Here is a 25,519-nt window from a genome sequence, read left to right on the forward strand (position 1 = left end):
GCAGGCCTATTTGTCTGACAATTCAGTTCTTATCTAGGATAGAAGCATATCCTCTCCCATAGGAAGACACAAGGTACAAGACTAGAGCAATTCACTAGCGGCTAAATTCTGTTGACTCATTAAGAACATGTGTTCCCACACGAGGGAGCTATGTCATTTGAATGTCTAGAAATGGAGCTCCAGAAGTGGATTTTGAAGGCTACATGTCTGGGAGTTTGATTATGAATGCTGCCCAGAAAAGGAAGACAGCTCAGCACAGTAATGTTAGATTAGAAAGGTAACAGAAAATTGCCCCACGTAAGTGAAGTACTATACAGTAATCTTAACTGTAGTGAATAGTATAAATGCCCAGAAAGTTAGTATTTTAACTGTGCTACTTACTCAGGTGCAATCTTGCAATATGAAAAAGGGATTTGGGGGTCTAAAATGTTTCCCCACAGCATACTGTATCAGTGATGTTTGTCACTGTTGTCAGGATGGGAGGTGATTTAGTGTTGTTTTTTTAATGAACTGAATAAGCAGTCAACTGAAGTTAAGAGTCACATTCTGAAATACTACTGTAGTAACAGGCACCAGAGAAGGCAGCCCTGAATTTTCATTGGGATATTGTACTTCCACTCTCTGGTTGTCGCAACGTTTCCAGTTTGGTCCAGCACCAAGTTGAACCATTCCTCCAACCCCAGAACTTTTATTATAGAAGAATTGACATAAGAGTAACAAAATGATTTATTCTAGTTTCCTCTTACTGAAGATCTTTTATATGTACAGAAACTGTAAAAAATATTTTGAGCCTTTGTTTAAGAGCAGGCATACTTGCTGCTGAAATAAAGTTACGGGCACTGGAAAAAAACTGAAGAATCAGTTTGCTGTGATCAGGGAATGAGGCATTTGGAGAGGTTCTCTCCCTCATCAAATATCTTTGATGACATCTTCAAGTTCTTCTTTTGTGTACATGTGGAACTTCTTCCCAGGCTGCACTGTTGCAAGCTGCAAGGACAGGGGGAAAAGGTTACATATGCTTATGTACATTAAGAAGACATAGCACAAGACACAGCAGACAGATCACTGAACTCTTTTGGCTCATGGACTGTTCCAATCGAACACGTACCAGATTGCTGAACAGCTACCCTGTTTTCCCGAAAGTAAGACACCCCCCCCCCCCCAAATAAGACCTCCTTCCAGTTTTGCCTCTCACTGTAATATAAGGCTTCCCCCGAACATAAGGCTTCCCCCGAACATAAGGCCTCCCCCGAACATAAGGCCCCCAAAGCTACCGTAAGGCGTCTGACTCCTCTGGACTGTAGCGGCGGGCTCTGCCGCGCAGCTCCCTGATTGGCCGCAGCGCAGCCGGAGCTGTTCAGGCAGTGCAAGGTCTCTTTAAATCAGAGAGCCCGTGCCGCCACCTACTGCTCGCTCTGCCCTGACGGAGTCTGGCTGACTCACAATTAGACAATAAATGTGTACTGTATTTTTCTTCATGGAAAAATAGGACATCCCCTGAAAATAAGACCTAGCGCATCTTTGGGAGCAAAACTTAATATAAGATACTATCTTATTTTCAGGGAGACAGGGTATGTGAAACTTCTAATGTACTTTATTTCTCTGTAGCAGAGGCAAAACCAAGAAGCCTCTACTGAACATGCTTGGATTCAGCGGCTCCTTTATCAAAATGAGCATGATGGCTCTTATCAGGGCTTTTTTTTAGCTGGAACTTGCCAGAACTGAGTTCCAGCACCTCTCAGGTGCCATTCTAAGAGAGTATGGGAGGCGTTCATGGTGAGTTCTGGCACCTCTTTTTCTAGAAAAATAGTACTGGCTTTTATTGTGCAAAGCACTTGAATCCAGTGTTTGTAATTCCACCCCTTAAAAAGGGGGTGGGAAGAGTCATATGAACTGAATTTCCATGCTACTGGGCATTTCCAGGGACCATCATCCCCATTGTAAAGGAGATGGTAGTAATCTCCAGCACACAAAGGCGGTGCAGACCCTTCAAAATGTATGAACTGAAGCACAGTCAAGAGATGGCTCAAGGAGCTTGGCTCTTTATATATATATATATATATATGCAAACAAATATATATGCATATATATATATATATATAATATGCATATATATATATGCAAACAAATCAGGTAGGCTCTTAGTATGGTTATAACCCTCTAACAACCCTTCTTGAGGGCAGGTGATAGTGGTGCAACTCCAAAAACATCTGGATGAAACCAATATTATTAATTGGCTTGAAGCCCAGCTTTGGAACAGAAACTGCCTTGATCACTCTGGTACATGACCTATGCTGAAAAACAGAGACTGTGAGTGTGACCCTGCTGAAACTCCTAGACAATCAGCAATTTTCAACACTATCAACTATGATATCCTTCTCAGTCACTTGAACAAGCTGTGAGTTGAAAGAATGATTTTGTGGTGGTTTTGCTCCTAGTTGGTCAGAATATTCCAGAATATGGTAGTGATAGCCTCTTAATCATGATATAGAGTCCTTCAGGGCCCAATTCTGTTCACGAGCATTTAATTTTTTAAAGAAAACTGCTGGGTGATGTCCAGGAGGTGACACTCAACTCTATTTCTCTTCTTCAGTGAAGGCAGGTTAGAATGTGAATGTAAAAAGCTGCCTTATTACCGACTCAGAACATTGGTCCATCTAACTCAGTATCGTCTCTGCTGACTGGCAGCAGCCCTCCAGGGTTTCAGCTAGGAAACATTTCCAGCCCTACCTGGCAATTTCAGGATCAAGCTGGGGATTTTCTGCATACAAAGCAGATGCTCTACCACTGAGCTATTCTCCTTCTAGTCCACAGAACTACTTTTAAAAATACAGAAGTCTCCCCGCCTCCACTCCATGTTAGATGTGATCAGAAGCACATTCTTTAAAGCATTTCGTGCTTTTTAATTGCAGGGGCAGACTACGAAAGGGGGACACCAGAGATTTAAAGAGAAGTGCAAAGTGTAGCTAAACAACTTTTTCTCCCCCTCTCAAGATACTAGACACTTAGGACCCAGATCACGCGTTACTCACATAAAGGGGCAAAGTGTGTAAAAAGGTACTGTACCTTTAAGCCCACCCCCTGTTGTTGCATAGCTTCCCCCCTCCCCGCCACAGCCCTGCTTCCACCATCCACACCTTAGCATGGGCATCTAAAAGGGAAGCACTCACACATAGCTCTCTATGCATAGAGGCTTCCCTGAATCTTGCAACTCGTAATAATGTACATTGCTTCTGAGCCCGGGTTTTCCCTCAGTGCACACAAAACTTGCTCCCTGAACTTGTATTGAAAACTCACACTAGAGATTTAACATTGCTTCAGATCTTATTACAGAAAGACCTTGGAAGTCACACAATTTTCATTCCATCTAAAACTTGAGTGCCAAGAAAGCACTGCTGAGCAAAGGAAACTTCCTTCTTAAAGAAAGTGCATGATGGCAAACAGGCATGTTCCCTAGATAGTATAAAACATTTTCTAGAAGTCCTCACCACAGAAGATTTTAACTAGCTGCCTTAGGTCCCTTCAAGGGAAAAAGCAGGGTATTAAAATATAGAACAACAACACTCTGAGTTCTGTTTTCACTTTCAAAAAACCTGCCAGGAAATTAATTTCCAGAATCCCACAACAGTTTAATCAGGGCATTCATTCCCACAGCAATGGTCTCTAGCTTCTATAAAATTCAGTTATAGAAATTGAGAGAAGCACCAAGGTAGTGACCAATTCTAAAGAGCCTCTCAAAAGGCACCAAGATGATAAGAAGTTTGGGCTGCTATTATTTGGGCAAGAGGATGCAAGAACTCTCACTTCATGGCTAAAGAGTGTCAGAACTATCAAAGCTGCAGTTATAAGTATGAGATCTTTAAAGATGCATCTCAAAGGCATCTGTTTGGGTAGTGTGAGAACAGGATGCTGGACTAGACAAGCCACTGGCCTGATCCAGCAGGCTCTTCTTATGTTCTTATGCAAAGACATGAATCCCCTATGAAGAAGCAGCTATTAGCTAAGGGACATAATGCCTTGTAGTTTCCATACTGTAGATACAGGTGGAAAATGCTCACCTTTATCAAAAGGGCAAAATACATACCTCAATGTTAGTTGCATTCAGTTTCTCCTCCATAACTTGTTTTAAAATGACAAGGGATGACTTGATTGCTTCTTTCAGTGTCATTGACTGTAAAGGGAAGTCATGAAAGTTAAGCACTGGTGCACACATGACTACTTTAAATCTCTATACCAAGATTGTCTCCATATAGCAAACAATCTGCTTGTTTTAGCAAAAGCTAAAAGAGGTTTGTAATGGCACACAAGAATTTTCCTGTTCTTTTTGGTATGACATTGTATATGAATGCCTGGATAGAATAACTGCTCTACAGAGTGGTTTAGAATGAAGAGCTGGTATGGAATTAGCTATTAATCCTTTGTTAGAGAAGTATTAATAGAAATCTTTGTCCATACTTGCCCACAACTTACTACTGTAAGAATAACTTTATAACTGAGAAATGCAGTGTTCCATTTACATCAGGAGGCACCAGCTGCTTTACTACACCTTCATAACAGAAAGATTAGGGACCACGTGTCAATTGCAGAACTGTCATTCTTGTCTCTTTTACCTCTGTTCTTCCACCAGGGAACTGCAGTAAAGAGTGTTTTATGGGACAAAAAAAATCAAGATCTGCTTTTTTCAAATCTCATCCTATTACCTTGTGGTAAACTTCTTGCAGAGAGCTTTGTGCACCTTCTGAAGCTGATCCAATTGCTCTTGCATCACACTGTACAAACGTCCCAGAAGGGTCCATGTGAAACCTACACAAGAAGAGGCAATGGGGGATGAGTAGAAAATTAATGGGACAAGGAACTTTTCTAGAAGAGACACAGTAAAGCATGATACTTCAAGGATTAAGAGGTGTCTATAAACTTGACCTATTGTGATTCAGCAGCACCTAGAGACTTGAGCATTCTTTCCCCCCACATGGCCAAGGAGGAGGGGTGAAAAAAGGGTTTAATTTACCAATTTCTGGCTTGTTATGCATGAAGTAGGAATTGTGGCTTGAAAAAAAGTAGTCAACGGCAACACAAACCATAGTCAAACCATGGTTTATGAAGCAGGCTTGCTTAATAAACTACAGGAATTTATTTTAAAACAAGCTTCCTAATTTGAACATTAAAAGCTATTAGGAAAAATGGTATTTAATTCTGTGTTTTTTCTCCTCTCGGCCATACAGGAGGAGGAGAGGGGAATCCTCAAGCCCAAGGTTTTGCTCAGACTTACAGAAGCACATAGTTTAGAGTTACATGCAAACCAGTCATGGGTATGCATGGCAGCCAAAGTGTTAAAATCTCGATAGTTGGATTATTTTGATCTATAGAGCATTGTGTGGTGTTCTGCACAGAAACTGGCCTTTCCTGGCTCTCCTCCAGCAATTGATCCTGCTCCAAACAGCTAGTCCCAGAACCCTCCAAAAGAGCATATACAGTGGTACCTCGGGTTAAGAACTTTATTCGTTCTGGAGGTCCGTTCTTAACCTGAAACGCCACTTTAGCTAATGGGCCTCCTGCTGCCGCTGCACAATTTCTGTTCTCATCCTGAAGCAAAGTTCTTAACCCGAGGTAGTATTTTTGGGTTAGCAGAGTCTGTAACCTGAAGCGTATGCAACCTGAGGTACCGTGCGAATGGCATATTCTGGTTCAGGGCCATGTTATTCTTTAAGGAGCTACAAAGACCAACTATTTACTTAAGTAATAAACCACAAACTAAATTAAGAGTATGAGCTTTCACAGGACTGGAGTTTGATTCATTAGATGTTAAAAGGTCATTGCCTGTTTAAGGAATTGCCTGAAGGATTTCTATGTATGTTCCCAAATAAGTTACATTAAATGATGGACAGAACATTAAATGGCAGAACAAGAAATGATAGAGCAGTTATGTGGACCAAAATTTTCAAAGAGGCTATGGAGTCTCTCACGTTATACACCTCAATGGGAGAAAGAAGATGAATATTCCATGGAGGTGACTTCAAACTCCAGACAACTGTACTTATATTCCTGCAATAATTCAATCTGTTATAGCATTAGACAGAACAGACTGCACTTTAAACCACTCATGGTCTTTAAATAGTTGCTTTTAAAAAAACAAAAACAAATGGCAAAGAACTGGCATAAAAATAATGTTAACAATGGGGAATGAGGCAATGGGTGGGAAAGGGAAGAGAAGAGTACAAAAAACTCAAGTCTTAGTCAGAATCAAATGTGCAACCATTCTGAGAATGTATTTAAGGTATTACTTGCAATTTTAATAGATTATCAAGAGACAAACTGACTGATACAGTAAAATACAGTACAGAAGGTATTGGGGTGTCTGCTTGAGATGACTACTGAAAGATAATCAGACAATTATTATTTTGCAGATTTATTCTGATTTCAGGTTAATGCTAGCAGTATTTGCGAATGTTTTGAATATGCAAATGCTCTTGAATGCATGTTCCATATATTTAATTAAGAAAAATGTTTCAATAAACATTTTTTTGCAATTTTAGATTGCAACTCGCTTATCTTTTAGTGCACGTAATCCTTTGTTTTAATCACACTCTCAACCCTTGTTCATACTGCTCTCTCTCCTACAAAACTGAGGAAGGCTTGCTGCTTTAAAAAGAGCTTGCAGCTTTGAAGTATACAGTTTCTGGTTACAAATGCTCTCCCAACCCCACCTAAGGAATGTCATAGCAGACTACAGATATTATATTACCAATAGCTCTGCTAGTCCTTTAGAAAAGATTATTTGCATACTCCCCTATTCACTCTGAATGTTTACATGTTCAAACATTCGGGATTTATGCAAGTGTCACATTCTGTGTAACAATGTGCCACTTAGGCAACTCTGAGAACAGGAAAGGAGTAGACTTCCCTTGCACCCCGATCTTATAGATAAGGCATAACTACAATGGCATATGGTAGCCCGAGCCAACATTTGACTGTGACAAAATTCATCACATTATCCTGCCTGTCCATCACAATTGCACCATAAGGAGTTACTGAACTGCATCAGACATATTTAGGTTGCACTATTGTAGCTGGTTTGCACCGACGGAAAAAATATATTTAAAGCAGCTTACAGGGTAATAGTCTCCAACCCTGCATCAATAATATTGCCATTTATCGTTTCTATTCTGCCTAATAGCTTTTCACCGCTATTCAAACTTTAGTGATTATGACAGATGCTAGCATAATATGGCTAGGATGCTGCTGCAATATTCTGAATCATCTTGCATTATCAATCCAATGTATTGCCACTTATTTACTGATACGGTATCTCACAAGGTGGCAGATACCCCCCTTTTTCAGAAGGGTACCCCATTTCCTACCAATTGCACAACAGGTAGACACGCTGCACTTGAACATACAAAGAAAACAGAGTGAAAGAAGTAACGGGCAACTTACAGCTGTGGTCCCTTTTCATCAACTCCTCCAAAGAGTAGTGCCACGCCAAATGGCCTTGACTGGAACATAATCACAGAAGGATCAAGACTTTAATGGCTGAGTAACTGGGTAAGCCAATTGCCAAAGATGTGCATGCAGAATATAACTGGCACAAGCACCTACTCACCATAGCACCTGGATCAGCATCTTCTTCTCCAAACTGTAATGCTAAGTTGGACACGGCCTGTGTCACACTCTCTACAGTCATGATTTCATTGTATGTAAACCAGTGATTCTAAGACAAAAGAGCAGGTTGAACTCTGTAACATGAGAGTTTTTCCTTCACACACACACACAGAGCAAATTTACAACAAATCAAATAAAGGATCTTACTGTTACAATGAGCAATGGTCAATTTCTTCTGCTTGGAGAGCTAGCAAGTCATTGGCCCCACTCTATGGAAGCAGCTTGGCTAAGAAGGGCTCAGCATGCTGCCCCCCAGAAACTAAAATCCTAAAATGGTCCATAACCCCAATCCTGAGAAGACACTTCAGGATGCTGGGGCATCTTCTCTCATTATGCACTAGAGTCCTAAAATACTGGCTTTTGTTCTCGGCAGCACTGTTCCCCAAGTAACAATAATGTGTATCTCCGAACAGAACAAAGTGAGAGTGTGCTTACCAGGGAAGAATTACACAAACGTTTCACATGCCAATTTCATTGTGGTGCCACTAGGGAGTCACAAGGAATTGGGGAAAGAATTAATGTGATTCATGGGCCACCAGCTGGTTACTCCTCTTAGAACACCTATGTATAATATAGCCCAACTATCTGACGAAGGTGAGATACTGTACACCAACTCTACAAATTCTATGATTCTAAGATTTACAACACATACTTTCTTAGGATGCTTTTAAATGTCTCTCTAGCCACTGGGGCTGTTTTTCATAAACAGTTCCTATACAGGTTGGGAGATTATAAAGATCCAACCACAGCATCCTCTGGTTGGACCATTTAAACATCATCCCAGCCACAGAGAAGCCACTCATAGAGTGGTGACTCCTATGCAGTTAGGGGAATTAAGGCCCCTCAATCTTTCTTAACTACCTAGAAAGGATTTATACCACCACCTGAGCAAAATGATGGAGCTCATTGGCTAGAACAAAGAGGGCAAGAATAGTGTTGGATTGTTTCAGAGTGTATGTATTTTCTACATATTAAATAAGGCTCTTCCAAAAACACAATGATAGGTTACCCTGTTACATCTTAGACTCTTTTAATATTCAGGGTAAACAGGAAATAATATATTGATAAAGGAAGAACAAGAAAACCCTATGCTAACCTTTCAAAGTTAACCTTCAATTTTGTTTATTCCTTAGATAAAGACAGAGATTAAAGTTGCTCTATATTCAACTCTATCACCATGTTCTGCTAATAAATGACTGACATTAACAAAAGGAGGAGGAGAGAAATGCAACACGGATCAACATTTAAATGTTACCTGTGTCTCAACTCTTGCTTTGTCAATTAATGTCTTTGCATCAGCTATTAAACCGCTCATTGCACAACCTGTAAAGAGATACACAAACTTTAGTCAGCTTTGGATCCAATTTGCAAGAAGTAAAAAAAAAGTTTCAATTTCCCAAAAAACATAAAATCCCTATGAAGTCCGTAGTTTAACTATACACCATGTGAAGAAGTACTTTCTTTTGTCTGTCCTGAATAAAGACGCTTTGTCAACTCCCATTTTCAATGAAAAATTGTTGGCTTTTTTCATGCTTTGAAATCTGACCAAAAGGTCAAAGCCCCTGGATAGGTACTGCATATTTTTCTGGTTTAACTGGCAAATGCAAAGATTTAAGATGGCAAGCCAAACTATATGTGGAATCCTTCGGCTTTCTGACAAAGTGGCATTTAATTTTATTTTAAAACCTCATTAGCTTCTCAGATACACAAAGCAGACCCATGTCCATGAGAAGTTAAATGCTCACAAATATAGATAGTACAGAGTAGTGTGTTAGTCACTTTAATGCAGTGTTCGAAACTCCTATTGTTCTAGGAGCATTTTGCAACAGGGAATTGCATACGTGTGAGCAGTTTCTGAGTTCTGGGCGCAATTTTGTGCCTAAGATTTCAGATTAAAACTGCAGAGTGGAAGGAAAGAACCTTTTTCTGCCTCCCCACTTCCAGCTACTCTCTGCAGACTAGAGAAGAGACCCTCTTAAGCAGTGCTTTTTTCTAAAAACATGTTTAGGAGTACTCTCATTTTGACTCAAGAAAATCACCATTTTATAGTTCAAATCGGGAAAAATAAATACAGTACATGCGTACCCCCCAGAAAAAAGCACTGCTCTTAAGAATGCTAGGGGCGATGGGCAGGGGGAGGACTAAATGAACATAATATTTTAGCTTCAGTTCATTCATTTTCAGCTTTGTATTCTCGCTATTTAAAAAGTGTGCCTAGACATTCCATAGTTGTGCCCATAACTATGGGCACATTTATCGCCTAGCTTTCATACCTCAGTTTCTAACACTGCCTTCATGTGACACTAGAAATATGAAAATACCAGTGTTACATCTTCAGAGTTGATTAAAAACACAAACAATTGTCTGTGAACAGTAAAAAAGTTAATAGCGTACTAGGGAAAAATCCATACTGAAGAGATATTAATATTAAGCACAAGGAAAGGGAGGTATAAAAATGTAATGTATTTAATAATACACCCTAGTTTTCTACTGTGGTGTGTGCGTGCCTATGCAAGAAACTGTCTTGAGTAGAGGACAGGCTAACATTAGTGATCCAATCAGTGAGCTTCCAGCACAGAAGCTGGCTCAGGATCAAGCGTTTACATTGCAATTCCCTGCCCTCCAAGTTCTAATTTTGGGGACACACTTTCACTAGTGAGGTCAACCAGAAGCAAGTTACAGCTGCTGCTTCCTACTTCTGCAACTATGTCCTGCTGGCCTGGAGCCTGGAAAACCAGTGACCGCCACCATTAAATATTAATTCCCCACCAAATAAAGTCTGCACATAACTTTGTAGTGTGCATTACAGGATAATTTCTCACTAAGAGACCTGCAGAGGAAGGGTTTTATTCACGTACATGCTGCATCACACACTACATGATTTACTGTAGAAATATGTGAGATTTTGTGACCCTTACCTATATGAGCATCTATTTCTACAATTTTCTCAATACTGCTGGGTTCCATAAGTGGAGAGGTGATCCTCTTCTCCACAGCCAAGCAAACCCCTTCTGCTGTCTGAATTCCAATCGCTGTGGAACCAAGCTTTTTAAAAAAAATTGAAAGGAAGAGGAAAAGATTAGTACTACCAAACACCTTTGATATTTAGTATATCTGATCTATATACTTAAGAGATGCACATCTTAATGTACATAATTGGTGATAATCAGATTCAGAATATCAGAAAAAAATATAATCATGTTTTACCTACATATGTATTATTATTCAATTTATTATCTTCCCTTCACCATAAGGTTCCAGGGCGGGTTACAATAATATAAAATGAAGCATTTAAAATACTTAAATTACAAGCACAACTAGAGGGGGTCCTAAAACATATACAGTGGTACCTCGGGTTACAGACGCTTCAGGTTACAGACTCTGCTAACCCAGAAATAGTACCTCGGGTTAAGAACTTTGCTTCAGGACGAGAACAGAAATCACGCCGCAGCAGCGGGAGGCCCCATTAGCTAAAGCGGTGTCTCAAGTTAAGAACAGTTTTAAGTTAAGAACGGACCTCTGGAATGAATTACGTTCTTACCCTGAGGTACCACTGTATCTCAAGTGTCAAAGACCAGGGTAAAAGGGTATCTCTCCAGCACACAATTGAAAATAAATGGTTAAGGTGCCTGGTGCACCTCTATGGAGAGGGAATTCCACAACTTAAGAGACTGAAGCAAAGAATGTCCTCTCCCAGATCCCTCCCTCTAACTTCTGAAAATGGTGGAACAAACAAGAGCGCCCCCTCCACGGATAACCACACCTAAGACAATCTGTGGGGAAGGAGGCGGTCTTTCAGGTATTTGGGGCCCAAATCATCTAGAGGAGCTTTTTCCCCTTTGATAAAGATTTTTTATTTCATTTATACAAAACAAATAAATAAAACAGGGAACAATTATAACAACTCTATAGTAGGCACAAAGAGTAAGTACAGCTGAACATGGGTTAAATTACGAAATCAAAGTATGAAAAAAGTGAGAATAAATGTATCTTAACACAAAGAAAGAACATGGGCATTGTTGTGAACTGGTCTTTAGCTTACTATAAAAAAATTATAATTACGCAAAGCAATGCTAATATTTTATACAAATACAGTGGCTTATCTAAGATAAGCTTTCTACTGATATTACAAGTTAAATTTTCTCTGTCTGAACTGCAAAATAGCACAGTTAGAAGCACTCAGGGATTATTGATAATGCAGTGAGCAGAAATGAACTGGGAACAGTGTTTGAAGACATGTGGATTGCAAATGCTAAGACTTGCTCTGGCCACAGGGAGTCCCTGCTGGACTCTTAAAGCCACTAATTGTCATTACCATAATCTTTTAATGCTTCTCTTCTTAATGATGGAAGCATATTTAAGAGTAAATGTGGGATACTTAATGATGAATGTACAACTGTTGTGTCCTGATTCTAATAAGCCTGCACAAATATATTGTACTGTTTCCAAGGCCCAGTACAGCCCATCACTGCAAGGACTAGTGGATCCAGAATAGCTAGTTACATTAAGTAAGTCTGATTGTCTTTGTTCTTAGAAGGGACAATAATTACTGATTTCTTAAAATTTAGTTGCATGCAGAGCATGAAAGAAAGAAGTGTACTGTACACAGAACACTTCTCATCTAAGGTATACAGACATCAACTTTATTGCTTGACTTAATAGTGTAATCCTATTCAGGTCTCCTTGGAAGTAAGTTCCACTCAGTTAAATGAGACCTGCTCCCTTCTAGGTATGTATGTATAGGATTGTAGTCTTAATGACTTTAACATTTTAAAGAAACTCTAATTTTAGGCAGATTAATACAATTGAATAACACCAGGTTAGGCACAACAACAAAACCAAAGCAAGCACAGCTGCTCACAGTCTGTTCCATCTAAACTTCTGTGATCTGAACAAGCAGCACAAGCTTTGGATAAAGTTGCTCAAATTGTACACCTCACTCTGAAGCTACGGCTTTGAGAGTCCCCATTTCAACCCATCCAGACTTTGTTGATGACTTGTGGAAGTCATAATGATGATGATGATAATTTATTATTTATATCCCGCCCATCTAGTAGTTGGTAGTTCACCACACTTCAATCAGTATGATTTATCAGAAGAGTATGTGGGAACCCCAGCAGAGTCTTCAGCAGAACAGCTTCTTCCAGAGTCCCTGATTATGGGAAAAACTCCTCTCTCACACAGTTCAAAGCAGTTTTAGAAACTGGCCAGATGCCAGGCACATTTTGCAACTGGTGCGGGTCCAAGTGCAACCATGTGGAGATCTCTGGATGCCAGGTTGGCAACTGACATCTTCAGCTGACTAGCCTCTCCAGCTTTCTTAAGCAGGTAAGCAGAAGAGCTTATTTATTACATTTATATCCCAAGGACTACATGATTTACACACACCCCGCAGTCAATCCCTACAATCACCCTGTGAGGTAGGTTAAGAGGCTGTGCCTGGCCCAAGGTAACCCAGTGGGCTTCATGACCGACTGGGGATATGAACCCTGATTTCCCAAATCCTAGTCCAACACTCTAAACCACTTCCTAGAGTACTTCTGCTATGGGGCAGCTATTAAAATTAAGTAGGTAAATAAATAAATATGGGGAAAGCAAAATGTCTCTTAGAGAAGGATCTGAAATATTTTCCTTGAAGCTTGAATTTGTTTTATTCTGGATAGTTTTACTCGATGCTTTAATGTGTTGTAAACCGCTTTGAGATTTTTTCTTTAAAATATGAAGTGGTATAGAAATGATGGTGTCCATAACCTAGGTTTAAGGTGCCATTTGATGATTAGCTTATATATCTGAGTTCCTAACACTGATTCAAAGTAACGTGTTTATTGTCACCAGACATAAGACAAAGCTAAACACTATTATCTACTGTATACCATTCTTCTGGTCTCTGCAGTCAAGATACATGAGTACAGAGAGATCCATTAACACTATCACCATGGTAGCTAAAACTGCTGTGTAAAACCCACAGCCTCTTTCCGTGACTCTCACTGATTCTGAGTCAGACAGTGATAGAAACAAATCATGTAACAGGACAAGACATTGACATGGAGAAGGCCATAATAAAAGCAATGCTCTAGAAACTATTATACCCATCTCTACATGTAGGCATATTTCCTGAACCAATGGGAGAGTGTATGAATCAGCAAGTTATACATTTAAGCTTGCTGGTGTTGCTATGGTAACCCAGTGCACCTGGCACTCTTATCTCAAAACATCCAGGCGGGGTATGCTACTCAAGACATGAGACCATGCACTGTATAATTTAACCCATTGTTCACATTGCACCAACAAATTGAGAGGTGGTATTTACAGAAGAGACTCAAATGCTTATTGTACCTTTATAGCTTCAATGGCATATTCCACCTGGAATAATCTTCCCTCTGGAGAAAAAGTGTTCACACCCCTGAAATTGAAAGAAAAAAGTAAACTCAGAGCATAATCCTATGCATGGTAACTCAAAAGTAAGTGTTCCTACTATAACAACCTGAAAAAAATGAGTCAGACTCTTGGAAGTGTCAGGAAGTTTGCAAACTGAAGAAAATGGTGCTACATCCTGTAAGAAGCAAGAACTGGGTATGCTTCTTTCAGTGAGTGGGCAGGTGTGTAAGTGTTTAAGTACATTCGTACCTTGGAAGCCAAACGCATTGGCTCCCAAACAAATCAGCTCCCGAACGACTGAAACCCGGAAGTGAGTGTTCCGATTTTCGAACAAAAAAAATAATCTACAACCATGCTTGTGCATCTGTAGCAAAATCTACCAAGGGCCAGTGTAGGTTTTAAAGGCAGAATAAATCATTTAAAGTGAGTTGTGATTTCTATAACCACAAATGTTCTGTGCTACCTTGCATAAATGAGAGGCCACCAACCTCACCTGGCGAAAACCAAAAGTACCTAAAGTACCTTTCAACTTCATCTTGCAGGTTTGTCAAGCTGCAACCAATTTTCCAGGGGGGAAAAGATTTAAGCCAGAATTTGGCACTCGAGAGTCTTAAGAGCTGGAAATAAATATGAACTAAAACTAAATTTATTTTGTAAAGTGTGCACCCAAGGAATATTCTGATACTGTAAATCCCCAAATGTCACAGGGAACTGAGCACTGTTCATTTGTTAGCTGTTTGTGTGATGTTACCTAAGATTCAACAAATTAATTCGAAACGTTCTGCATAAGTCTTGTAAGTACAGAAGTGTTGTTTAGTTTCAGTTTATTGAGCATGATGAATCATTCATAACCTTTGTCAAATCGGTGCAACTGAAAGCAAAAGCTTGAAGACTCCATCACTATGACTAAGGAAACTTGCTGAGGCCTTGCCTCTGCAACAGTTCAGATATTACAAGGCTACCATTGCATAATACAAGTTCTGTCAGTTATAGATTGGAACAATCAAGAATTTTGCCAGCATTGAAGTACAAGGTTAACTTTGTTTATGTTTTTCTAAACAGCATACAATTTAAGGGACACAAGCCCCTTCACAACTCATGTTTGCCCATCACTGACAATGCATATTTAAGACAAACTGGACCTGGAGGCAGAGGGGATGGGGAGCAACAGGAAGAGGAGGTTTGTTGTGATCAGCCTACATTACAAGTGAAAATAATTGGAAACCTGTGCAGAGTCAGTAACACTCATTCTCTTACTGATGGAGCCAGTGCATTACTTCTGCAGGACGGAATTTTCCAATTTAGCCTTCATAAATGTCTGTCCTCCACTCCCACCTGGCTGGAGAAAAAGGAAGCCCAGAAGAGGAGAGCGGGGTTGCTTCCATCAACTTGCGTTGCTACTGCAACGGGCTTCTTTTTGCTGAACAGCGCGAGAGTGGGCACCCCAAGTTTATCGGCATCTTCTTAAGACCACGCCGCTTCCAAAGCGACTTGCCTTCAAGCGAGCGTGATGATGGCGCTTCCCGCGATCTCCTCTCTGGCAGGAGGTGGGTTAGGCGCCTGTTCTCAAGCCCGAGGCGCTTCAGTCTCTCGAGGGGAGCAGAGACTTACGAAGGCCACCCGCATCCCCGCCCTCCATGGACCCTCGCAGGGGGAGGGGGCGCCTGAGGGAGGGAGGGAGGGAGGGAGGGAAGGAAGGCGCCTCTAGCCGGCACCCGAAGGCTGAAGCAGGCAGGCCGCCCCGCAGTGACTCAGCCCCTGACTAGGCGCAGGCCGCGCTCCCTCACATCCTACCCGCACTCACCTGTCGTACTCCGAGCGAGTGAGAAACATGTTGGCGGCGGCGGCGGCGGCAGCTGCACCGGAAAAGAATTGAGCGCACGCGGGGCACGGAAGTTGCAGGTCCGAGTTCGAGCCCCCACGCTAGGCCGGGGATGGCTGCGGCCCTGTCAGCACAGAACCCGGTTTCACAAGCCACTGTCGTCCCGCGCATGCGTTGAACGTCACGCCGTACGCGCTGCGGCTCGCCGGCCAATCAACTTCTCGCGATGCCGTCGTGCTATTGGTCTCAGAAACACTCGTACCGAGCCCTGGTTGGCTGATGGTTGCCATGGTCTGTGGAGGGACCTCAGGCCCGCCCTTCCTTCTACAGTAGGGTATCAGCCACAGGAAATCTCCGAAGAACAAGAAGCATCAGCGGTGGATCGGAAGGTGCAACTGTAGTGCGCGAGGAAAATGCTGTTTTTACTCAACGCTTATAAGGAACAAGCTTATTCTGAGGGACATCAATAAACTCACCCATCCCAGAACTGGCAAAGTAAACTCATCCATCCCACTGACAAAGGCAGTCTTATTATGATTTTGATTTAAATTTATTCATCGCTTTTCACAGTGAAAAGTGACAAAGCGACTTGCAACAAGTAAAACAAAAACAAAAAAACACAGATAGCATACATATCGCATTAAAACAAAGCTCTAGATTCCCAGCCAGAGGTGTTTCCCAGCCTTGCTGCCTAATGTATTTTAAGCTAAAGATGCCAACGAGTGAAACTGGGACTTTATCCATGTGCTCTACTTATTCAGATACAGTACTGTACTGTGTCACACTGAGCTATGATAGTCTGCCAGCCCTGGATGTCCCCCCTCCCATATCTGCTCAGCTGTAATGGCATACTCAAATTCATCTTGATTCAGGGACTCTGTGAGGCTGAAGGATCCACAGTTGGGAATCAGGGAAAGTTGAATTCAAGGGCCACAGGCATAGTTCACTGAAAGAACTCAGAGTTTGAAGAGTATGGTAGAGAAAGCCAAAGGTAGCAGTAGACGAAGACTTTAAAATGCCCCTCACCATGACTGTTAAATCCTGTATCTGCAAGACAACTGCACACAATCATCAGCATCCATCCTTTGACCCAACCTGAAGATGCTCTGGCTGCTCTCCAGCAAGTAAGTCCCTTACTCTTTGCCTTACAAAATCTCCACACATGCCAAAACAGCTCCCACAACAGCAGCACCTAAAGTTCAATTGATTCAGGTCCCCTTCTCCACTGATAATGGCAAATGATCAATACCACATACCTTGGCGGGTGGCGCTGTAGTCTAAACCACTGAGCCTCTTGGACTTGCCGGTTAGGAGGTTGGCGGTTCGAATCCCTGCGATGGAGTAAGCTCCCGTTGCTCTGTCTCAGCTCCTGCCAACCTAACAGTTCGAAAGCACGCTAGTGCAAGTAGATAAAAAGGTACCGCTGTGGCAGGAAGATAAACAGTGTTTCCATACATTCTGGTTTCCTTCATGGTGTTCCATTGTGCCCAAAGTGGTTTAGTCATGCTGGCCACATAACCCAGAAAGTTGTCTGTGGACAAACACCGGCTCCTTTGGCCTGAAAGCAAGATGAGTGCTACAACCCCATAGTCACATTTGACTGGACTTAACCGGCCAAGAGTCCTTTACCTTCACCTACCAATTCCACATACCTTGGCGGGCGGGCTGGTGTTGTTGAGGCATGTGGTAACACAGCCATTGTTACGTCAGCCCCTTGCCCCTGCTAAGGGAGTTGCTTTTTTGCCTGGATAACAGTTCAGTAATTCATGAATAGTATAAGGATGATGCTGTGGGATCCCCCACTTTGGACCTGCAATGACCTTACATTTTGCAGCAGTGCTCTAGAACTAAGCAAAGAGACTCTAGATAAAATATTCACAACAGCTTGCTCAAAAAGGAGAGGTCTATCAAGTTAAATATGGATGAAAGGGATGTCATTGGAGACAGTGGGTCAGCTGACTCAACATAAAAAAAAAAACCCAGATGAAGCTTCTTGCAAGACTAAGGCACTTTCCTTTCACAATAATGGTGCTGGGATTAGGGAACTGGTGCTAGTGGTCCAGGTTATAAAACCCACGGTGCCTGATACCAGTTCTCCTATACCTATTCTGTTAGTACTGGACCTCATGCACCACCCACTTTTTTTAATGCACACATACATGCAAAAGTAAGCTCTGCTGAATGCAGTGGGACTTACATGTTAAGAACGGAAGAAGAGCCCTGCTGAATCAGACCAAAGGTCCATCCAGTCCAGCGTGCTGCCAATGTGTACACACTTCACCATGTGTATGTGGTAGAATACACTGACCTATGCATGAGAACTCACAAATGGCATGTTGCCTCTGTGTGGAACCCATCTATTCAGTCTCATAACGTGAACTCCTCCCGGAGTTTCTTGTGCCATCGTGTTCTAACTCCTGCTGCTGGCGACCTGCCCAGTTGGCAATCTGCCACTGATCCATAATGGGATCCCAAGTGACCATTTGAAAATTACTGCTTTGTAGGCTGATGTGGTGCATGGTAACCTGGTAGTTCAATGTGACTTGTTCCTGAAAACTGTGTATAGGTTTGCAGTCAAAGACTCCATTCCTTGCTCTCCCTGAAGCAAGAGACAAACCTTTTCTGAAACCCACCCCCCTTTGTGCTAATAACACTGTCTTGAAATCAAACCAATAGCTGAATCCAGATAATGAATCCAGATTTCCTTGTAGTACAGGACCCCCTGGTAAGATAGGCATACCTTCCAGAACAAGGCATATTATACCACTTCTGTTCAGTAAAATTGGCTCATCTTTGCAAAGCACATTTCAAAATGACAAGCCACCTTTTAAAAAATGTTAAAATATCCTATTTTTAAAGCCAAGCATTAATTTCATGGCCCAAGTTCCCTAAATATAGGAGGAATGCTGAGCCAGCCATAAGTAGAGCAGAGCAGGACTCTGTTCTATCACATAAGGAAATATGCTGGAGGTGTAAAGTCCAAGGCTTAAATAGTGATTCAAGAGAAGGAGGCTCACATGTGGGTTTCAGGTTGCATTACATACAAGCCTATAATAAAACCCTGTGCTGTCCAGGGTGTCTGCCAAACTTTAAATTTACTGTATGAAGAAGATGCCTAGAACACTAGCTGCATTTGCAAAAAGAGGTTAAGATCTAGGAAAGGGAGTGATAGATGTACTGTACCGGTATGTCGCTGACTTTCTGTGTCCTATACAGTACTAAGTCCTAGAGTAAAGTCAGGGTAGGGTTGCCACATTTCCTGGAAATTAATAGCAATCTAAGCCTACTACCAGGTTCTGAGACAGTGCAGCAAGTGACCCAGAAATAGCTATATACTGTACTCTCTCTGTACACAGAATGTTTGAGCGCAGAAAGATGTGAATTTGAGATTGTGATTCTTGACACGTGTACCTGAGCGTAAGTCTCATTGAGCTTCAGGATAGAGACATGATAGGATTGTCCTATAAATCACACATCATTATTTTTCAAGTTACGGTTTCCTTGTCTTACAAATAAGAGAGCAGGAATAGCCCAGTGGGGAACAGAACCTAGCATATTCTGCTAAATATGCTGGCAAGCACCTGCTTTAACTTGCTAAATTAAAGCAAGTTAACCCTTCTTGGGTTGCTGCTGTTCAATTAAACAAGCAATTGTCATTGTGCCTCAATTTCTGACTGGGAGGGGGCGGGGGGGGGGAATCAATAAGTAAGTGTTCAGTCCTGACCATTGAGCAAATTGAAATAATAAAATGGTGGCATTCTAATTGATGCCATGGCTATCCTGTTCTCATTCCACAGTAAATAAAGGTAATGTGGGACTCCTAAGGTTTTGCTGCTATGAATGTAACACAGCTACTCTTCTGCAAACCTTTTTCAATTCTCAAATGTGCTTTTAAAAATGAAACCTTTTTACACAACCTAACCTCAAACATTTATTTTTCAGGAGGATTCCTTAACATTCTGTACTCTAGAATATTTACTCAGGTGAAAGAGACTCTCACTGATGTATGTGGATTCACTTTTTCTGACCTTTAAATAATATTTGAGAATCAGGGGTGCCAACTTGAATAAAATATTTGAGGGGGCAGGTAAGACCCATCCCACTAATCCAACACAAGCCACAACACATGCACACCATCTGAATGGCAATGCTCATCAACTGGGGGGAAGGGGTAGCTCCTCATATATTTTATTGGGGGAAGAAACTTCGGCCCCTAAGAGTTGGCTCCTATGTTGAGAATCTATACCAATCTTAATGCCTGTGCACTATCTAGATCCTGTGATCTTCAGCATATCATCTAAGGCTGACAAATTCAAGTTGTTCAGTTTAAAGGGTTTGTGGTTCACAGCCATCCTAGGAGTGTGGTTGTGACAGGGATGTAATCACTGTTGTTTCAATCTCACAATTGCCTATTTATTAAGATGTTCTGCAATGAAACGGTTTTACTATGTTACACACAAACACACAACACTTTCCTAAGCTGTGAGAAATTTCAGAACATTTACAGGTTTTAGTTTCTTTTGAATGAGAGAGCACTCTAGGTGTTACTATATTTTTTATGCTACTATGTTCAGGGCTGGCATTAGTGGTCAGCTTGAATGGGCACCTGCTGAGGCTCATACATCAGCAGAGAGCCCGCTGCCAGCTCTCTGGCCTTGTTCATTTTCCTCTTTGATGTCTTCCTCCTCTCCAGGCATGTAAGCAGTGATTAAGTGTAAAGAAAGGAACCACAGCCTTGCCCTCTCCTTCCAGACAGCAGTGTAGACTGGATCCAAAGGAAGAGAGCAGTGGTGACCATGGCAAGGGAAAAGGTGGATCCACTGAGGGCTGAGTGGCTGAACAAGATTCCAGGAGTCTTGGCCCTGGTTTAACCAGGGTTGTATTTCCATTGGCAAATCAAGGCTTGATCGAGTCTACAGTGTCTTAGAAATATGGTGTATTCACCACCTGAGTTTGACAGAGGGAGAGTTCACAGCATTTACATCCCAAGAGAGGCTTGTCCTTCCCAGCAATGCAGCACTGGATTCAGAGGCATACTAAGCACCATTCCTGTGTTTCCCTGCAACAGCCTGCTCCTGCCAACCAACATGTCTATTGCCCTTCAGTCCCTGCATGGAGTTCTGTTCAGTTCCTGCTGCTCAGAAACCCCTGCTCTCCAAACCACTGTTGTAAAAGGACACCCACTCTTCCAGTCGTGACATCAAACCTTGTTATCTGGACAACCTCCCTCTGTGCTTGGCAGAGTTTCTGCCTGGTTGATGACTTCCATTGAGGAGCTAATGACTGGCCATCAGCACCATGGTTTCAACCCACCATCCCAGGCTGGCCTCATGAGGAAGTTAGCTCTTGTTATTCTCAGTCCCTGCTAAGTTCAGGAATGTATGAGTTTGCTCAAATTCTGATCTTTCACTCAGTGAAGAGATTATGGGGAGCTTGTCCCCACCTCCACCACTGCTGTAAATTCATAACAATACAAACAGCGAGGGAAATAATGGCCTGGCAGCCCAGCATACAATTTTATTTTAATTTTAACAACTTACACCCCACTATTCTCCATCAAAGATGGACCTAAGTGGCTTTCAGAGAAACAAAATCAAATATAGACTGCAAACCAGCATCTACTATAGTCCAGCAGAATCAATCCACTTGGTGCCTCTCTAAGGATCCTTCTTCCATTCAGCCGCATTGCCCAAATCTGTTTTTCTCTCGATAACTATGCTGTATCGCCCCCAAAACATTTTCTCTCTAACTCACATATACAAACCTGAAAACTAGTCTCAATCCCACACTAGCTAGTGGGTACACATGGACTGAGTTCCCTTCCAGATGTCATTTTTTATTTTGCATTCATGATTATTTGTGCTCATGCTGCTATCACGCCAATCATATGCAATCCTGCTTTTAATATAGTTTGCTCTCGCAACAGTTTTGGAGTGATCATGCTGCTTCATTTCCATTCAGTACATATCCTGTAACTGCTTGCTGAAATCCCCAAACTTTTTATATCACTAATGTTTTTATTTTTGGCCACACTTTTGTAGCCAAAAGTGTCTGTCTGTAGCCCCTTCAGCACTGAGAAAGCATTGCAGAACAAACTGAATGAGACGAAATCCACCACTAATACACTATTACTATTGTCTTCCAAAGCAGCTACTCTATTCCCAACTTAAGAATGGAAAGCGAAATACCAGTGGACACTCTCAAGGCAAATATAGAAAAATGTAGTATAAGCACTGATAACTGGGAAACACTGGTCTACGAGCGCTCCAATTAGAGAACAGCCTTTATCAAAGGTGTCATGGACTTTGAAGATGCTCAAACTCAGAGCAAAAAGGAGAAACAAGCTAAGAGGAAGGCACGTTTGGCAAACCCTCACCGTGATCAACTCCCACTCGTAAACCTATGTCTCCACTGTGGAAGGACGTGTGGATCCAGAACTGGCCTCCACAGTCACTTATGGACTCACTGTTAAGACTGTTTTCATGCAAGACAATCTTACTCGGCTATGAGTGATCTCCAGAGAAGATTGTGTCAGGACCATGAGGCCAAATATACCAGCAATAAAACACCAGTCTGAAGGAGACTTGCTAGAGCCCCGTCTGTCATGAGTTTTTGAAGGCACATCTTCCAGGCATCTTCAACTTCTCTGAAAGGATAGGATAAAAGTTTACCAAAGAGGGTCACATAACAGCTATTTATTCTTTTTATTCATACATTCAATCAATCAGTTTATATCCTGCCCTTCCTCCTGAAGGAGCCAAGGATGGCAGCTGTGACATGTAAATTATTATTACTGACAATAATAATATGGTGTATGTATTTGCTTTTTATTCCTAGTTACTGGTAAAAAGCTATAAAATTTTTAAAGCAAGTTTAGATATGTATGTTGCTGATCCTTCAGGTAAACAGGCATTGGTAAATTTTCCAGTGTGTGTAGATGATATTGTAATGCAGAAGAACTGTAAACTAGCAACTCTTTCAGTGCTAAATATGGTTTTGATTGTTGTATTTCTGGAGGGGAAAGCAGTTCTGGGGCAGAGAAAAATATTTTTCCACCAGCTTCTGCTATGGAGACAGGCAAGACCTAACACAAAACTGCTTCTTCTGACTGAAAATCTGTTGACATTGGCAGGCACCAATTAAACACAAGCAGCCTTTCCCAGCACGGACATGAAAGTAACTAGAACATGTTGATTTCTGCACAAAGCGAAGTTTGATAACAGAGCCCCATCCAGAGAAAAAGTGACAATCCAAATTGGCCATGCATTCTTGGGTGAATAAAGCTGCTGTTCAGGTCTGTGTTTCCTTATTGGAATGAGGCACAGTGGAGACTGTGATATATGGTTTATTTACACATATATACAACATCAGCCTGCGATGGAGGGGTTCACAGCATCAACATCAACACTCCAAGAGGGTCTTGCTTCTGCCATAACAACAGCTTTAGATTCAAATGGAAATCATACATCATTCTCTGCCAGCTGCTTGGCTTCTTGGTCATACAACGCCTAACTCTCCACTCTTAAGCTTCTAGTTCACGTTGCTTCTACCTCTTTACTCTAAGCTCTGGCTTTATCTCTTGAGAGAGGGGCCTCGTCCTTTGGCTGCCTGGCACACAGTCCTTTTGCTGCTTTGTTCTCTAAGTGGCCCATCACCCAGGCTATCACTTCGCGGGAAACTAGCCTGACTTAACTAGCTTTTAACAGTTGCTGAATCCAGGGATTAAAAATGCACACAATTTAGAGCCCCAAGCCTTAATTAAATTCTAGCACTAGCTAGATCTGGGGATTATAGTGGTCTGGCACACCCAAACTCATAACATTATGTGTAGATGGAAGTTTAGAAATGATTGCTATAATTTAAATAGAAATGCAGTGCAACTCACCATAGTGGGTAAGACTGACCAGGTGGCTTTTGTGTACCTGAGTCTGCTGTCCAGGTGCTAGGGTAGGAATGGGAATAATATATGTGATTGTACTAAGCTGCTAGCTGGGCTACTGAGCTGAATTCTGAAACTGCTGTAATTCTCAAATCTGCCCCAATCACTTTATCATTGTTCTCTTCCATGGCCCAACTGTATGTATACTAGGCTAGTGTTTTACATGACTGACATCAGTAGCATTTGCACTTGACTGTGGTAAATATTAACCAGTACAATGTACAAATTACCTGTGCAAATCCTCTGTACTAGGGCATGAAATCAATTGTCCTCCTGGCGCGAAATGGTGGCAGGAGTGGAATGATGATTGATTGTCCCTCTTTATATAAGATTTCTATATTGTCCTCCTTCCAAGGAGCACAGGGCAGCACACATGGCACACACACACACACACACACACACTGGTTTCATCCTCACAACAACCCTATGAAGTAGGTTAAGTTGGGAGTGGTGACTATCAAAAGTTTCATGAGTTAGGATTTAAAAGTAAGTCTTATGCACTTCACACCACACTGACTCAGTCTTGCAATTTCCCTATGGCATGGAGAGCCCATGGTAGGAAAAAACAAGATAATGAAAATAAGTAGTCAAGAGGAGCAGCCAAGGACTGAAACATCTGTGATAGCAGCATGTACTAGCACATTCACATTAAACTTTAGTTTATTTTAGCCATGGTTTAATGTGACATGCAATCTAAGTTTCTGTTGGATGCTAATGATGTATCTCAGGAAAATCCATAGTAAGTAGCACATGCAGCAAGACAGACCTGAGTGCATTGGTCAGGGAACAGTGTTTTTACCAGGAGTGATCTTGCTAATGTGACTGCCCTAGATAGACCCTCTTTAGATCAGGGAATGTGTGGATTCGAGAGCGCTTGATTGAAACAGTAATATGGTCTCAGGTTGACCACATCTGCTGCTCCTTCAGTTATGATAGGGAATGGAGGGGTTTCAGTGGGAACAAGGCCAAAATGCGAATTATGTATAAAAGCCTGCCCCGTTCATTAGTGGTAACTGTCCTCTATTTTCAAAATTCCATGAGATTAAGAGCAACTTCCCGTTTCATGCATTTATGTACAGCCAGCTATAGAAAGAACTAGATTCCACTAACCATGATATTTTATGATGTCCTTTGCCCGCAACTGTGAGCAGCCTCTGTTTCTCACTTGCCTTAACAAGATTAAATGTCACAGTTTTCTGAATCTAATAAGTATCCATCAGCAAATGCACCCTGGGTATTCTGAATGCCAAATAGTGGCTTTATGCAATGCCAGGCTGGATCTTTTCAGAGCGCAATTGGAAAACTAAGGTTTCATTTTTACAGGAGTACAAACCATTGCTCCTACCAGCACCAGCTTAGTACCTCTGAAAATAAAGTCCAAATGAACTGGCCAATCAAATCCTGGCCTGAAGTTGCTGTTTTATTAATAGAATGACATGAGCTGATACCAGGGAGAAAATAATTAACTCCGTTTGGAGAGAGACCAGATTGGCAGGCTGGTTGGCTGCTGCTAAATGGCAAGACTCCTCTGGTAGCTTTATTCTCAAATACTATATTTTGAACTGTCATATACCGTTTTGTAAAATATACCAAGCTGTATAAGCTGAGTTGGTGCTCAGCTCAACTTTGGATTTGCTACACTAGAATGTTAAGTTTATGGTTTTTTAGGCCTCCCAGAAAACCTTTGAGCTGGGAAATAGGCATATTTGATTTTTAAATGA

At 41.6% G+C, this 25,519-nt stretch overlaps 1 protein-coding gene across 1 annotated transcript; it reads right to left on the minus strand.

Annotated features, from left to right (window-relative positions):
- Positions 1-708: 708 nt before the first annotated feature.
- PSMA5 (proteasome 20S subunit alpha 5) lies at positions 709-16,048 on the minus strand. The gene is made up of 9 exons (XM_083445922.1): positions 15,842-16,048; positions 13,996-14,062; positions 10,578-10,704; positions 8,915-8,982; positions 7,601-7,708; positions 7,435-7,493; positions 4,701-4,803; positions 4,085-4,171; positions 709-987 (listed from the first exon to the last, which is right to left on the minus strand). The coding sequence occupies exons 1-9, from the start codon at positions 15,868-15,870 to the stop codon at positions 910-912; spliced, it is 726 nt and encodes a 241-aa protein (XP_083302048.1). The 5' UTR covers positions 15,871-16,048; the 3' UTR covers positions 709-909.
- Positions 16,049-25,519: the final 9,471 nt, after the last annotated feature.

Source organism: Podarcis tiliguerta, assembly GCF_965153285.1.
Source record: "Podarcis tiliguerta genome assembly, chromosome: 6".
Lineage (NCBI taxonomy): Eukaryota > Metazoa > Chordata > Lepidosauria > Squamata > Lacertidae > Podarcis > Podarcis tiliguerta.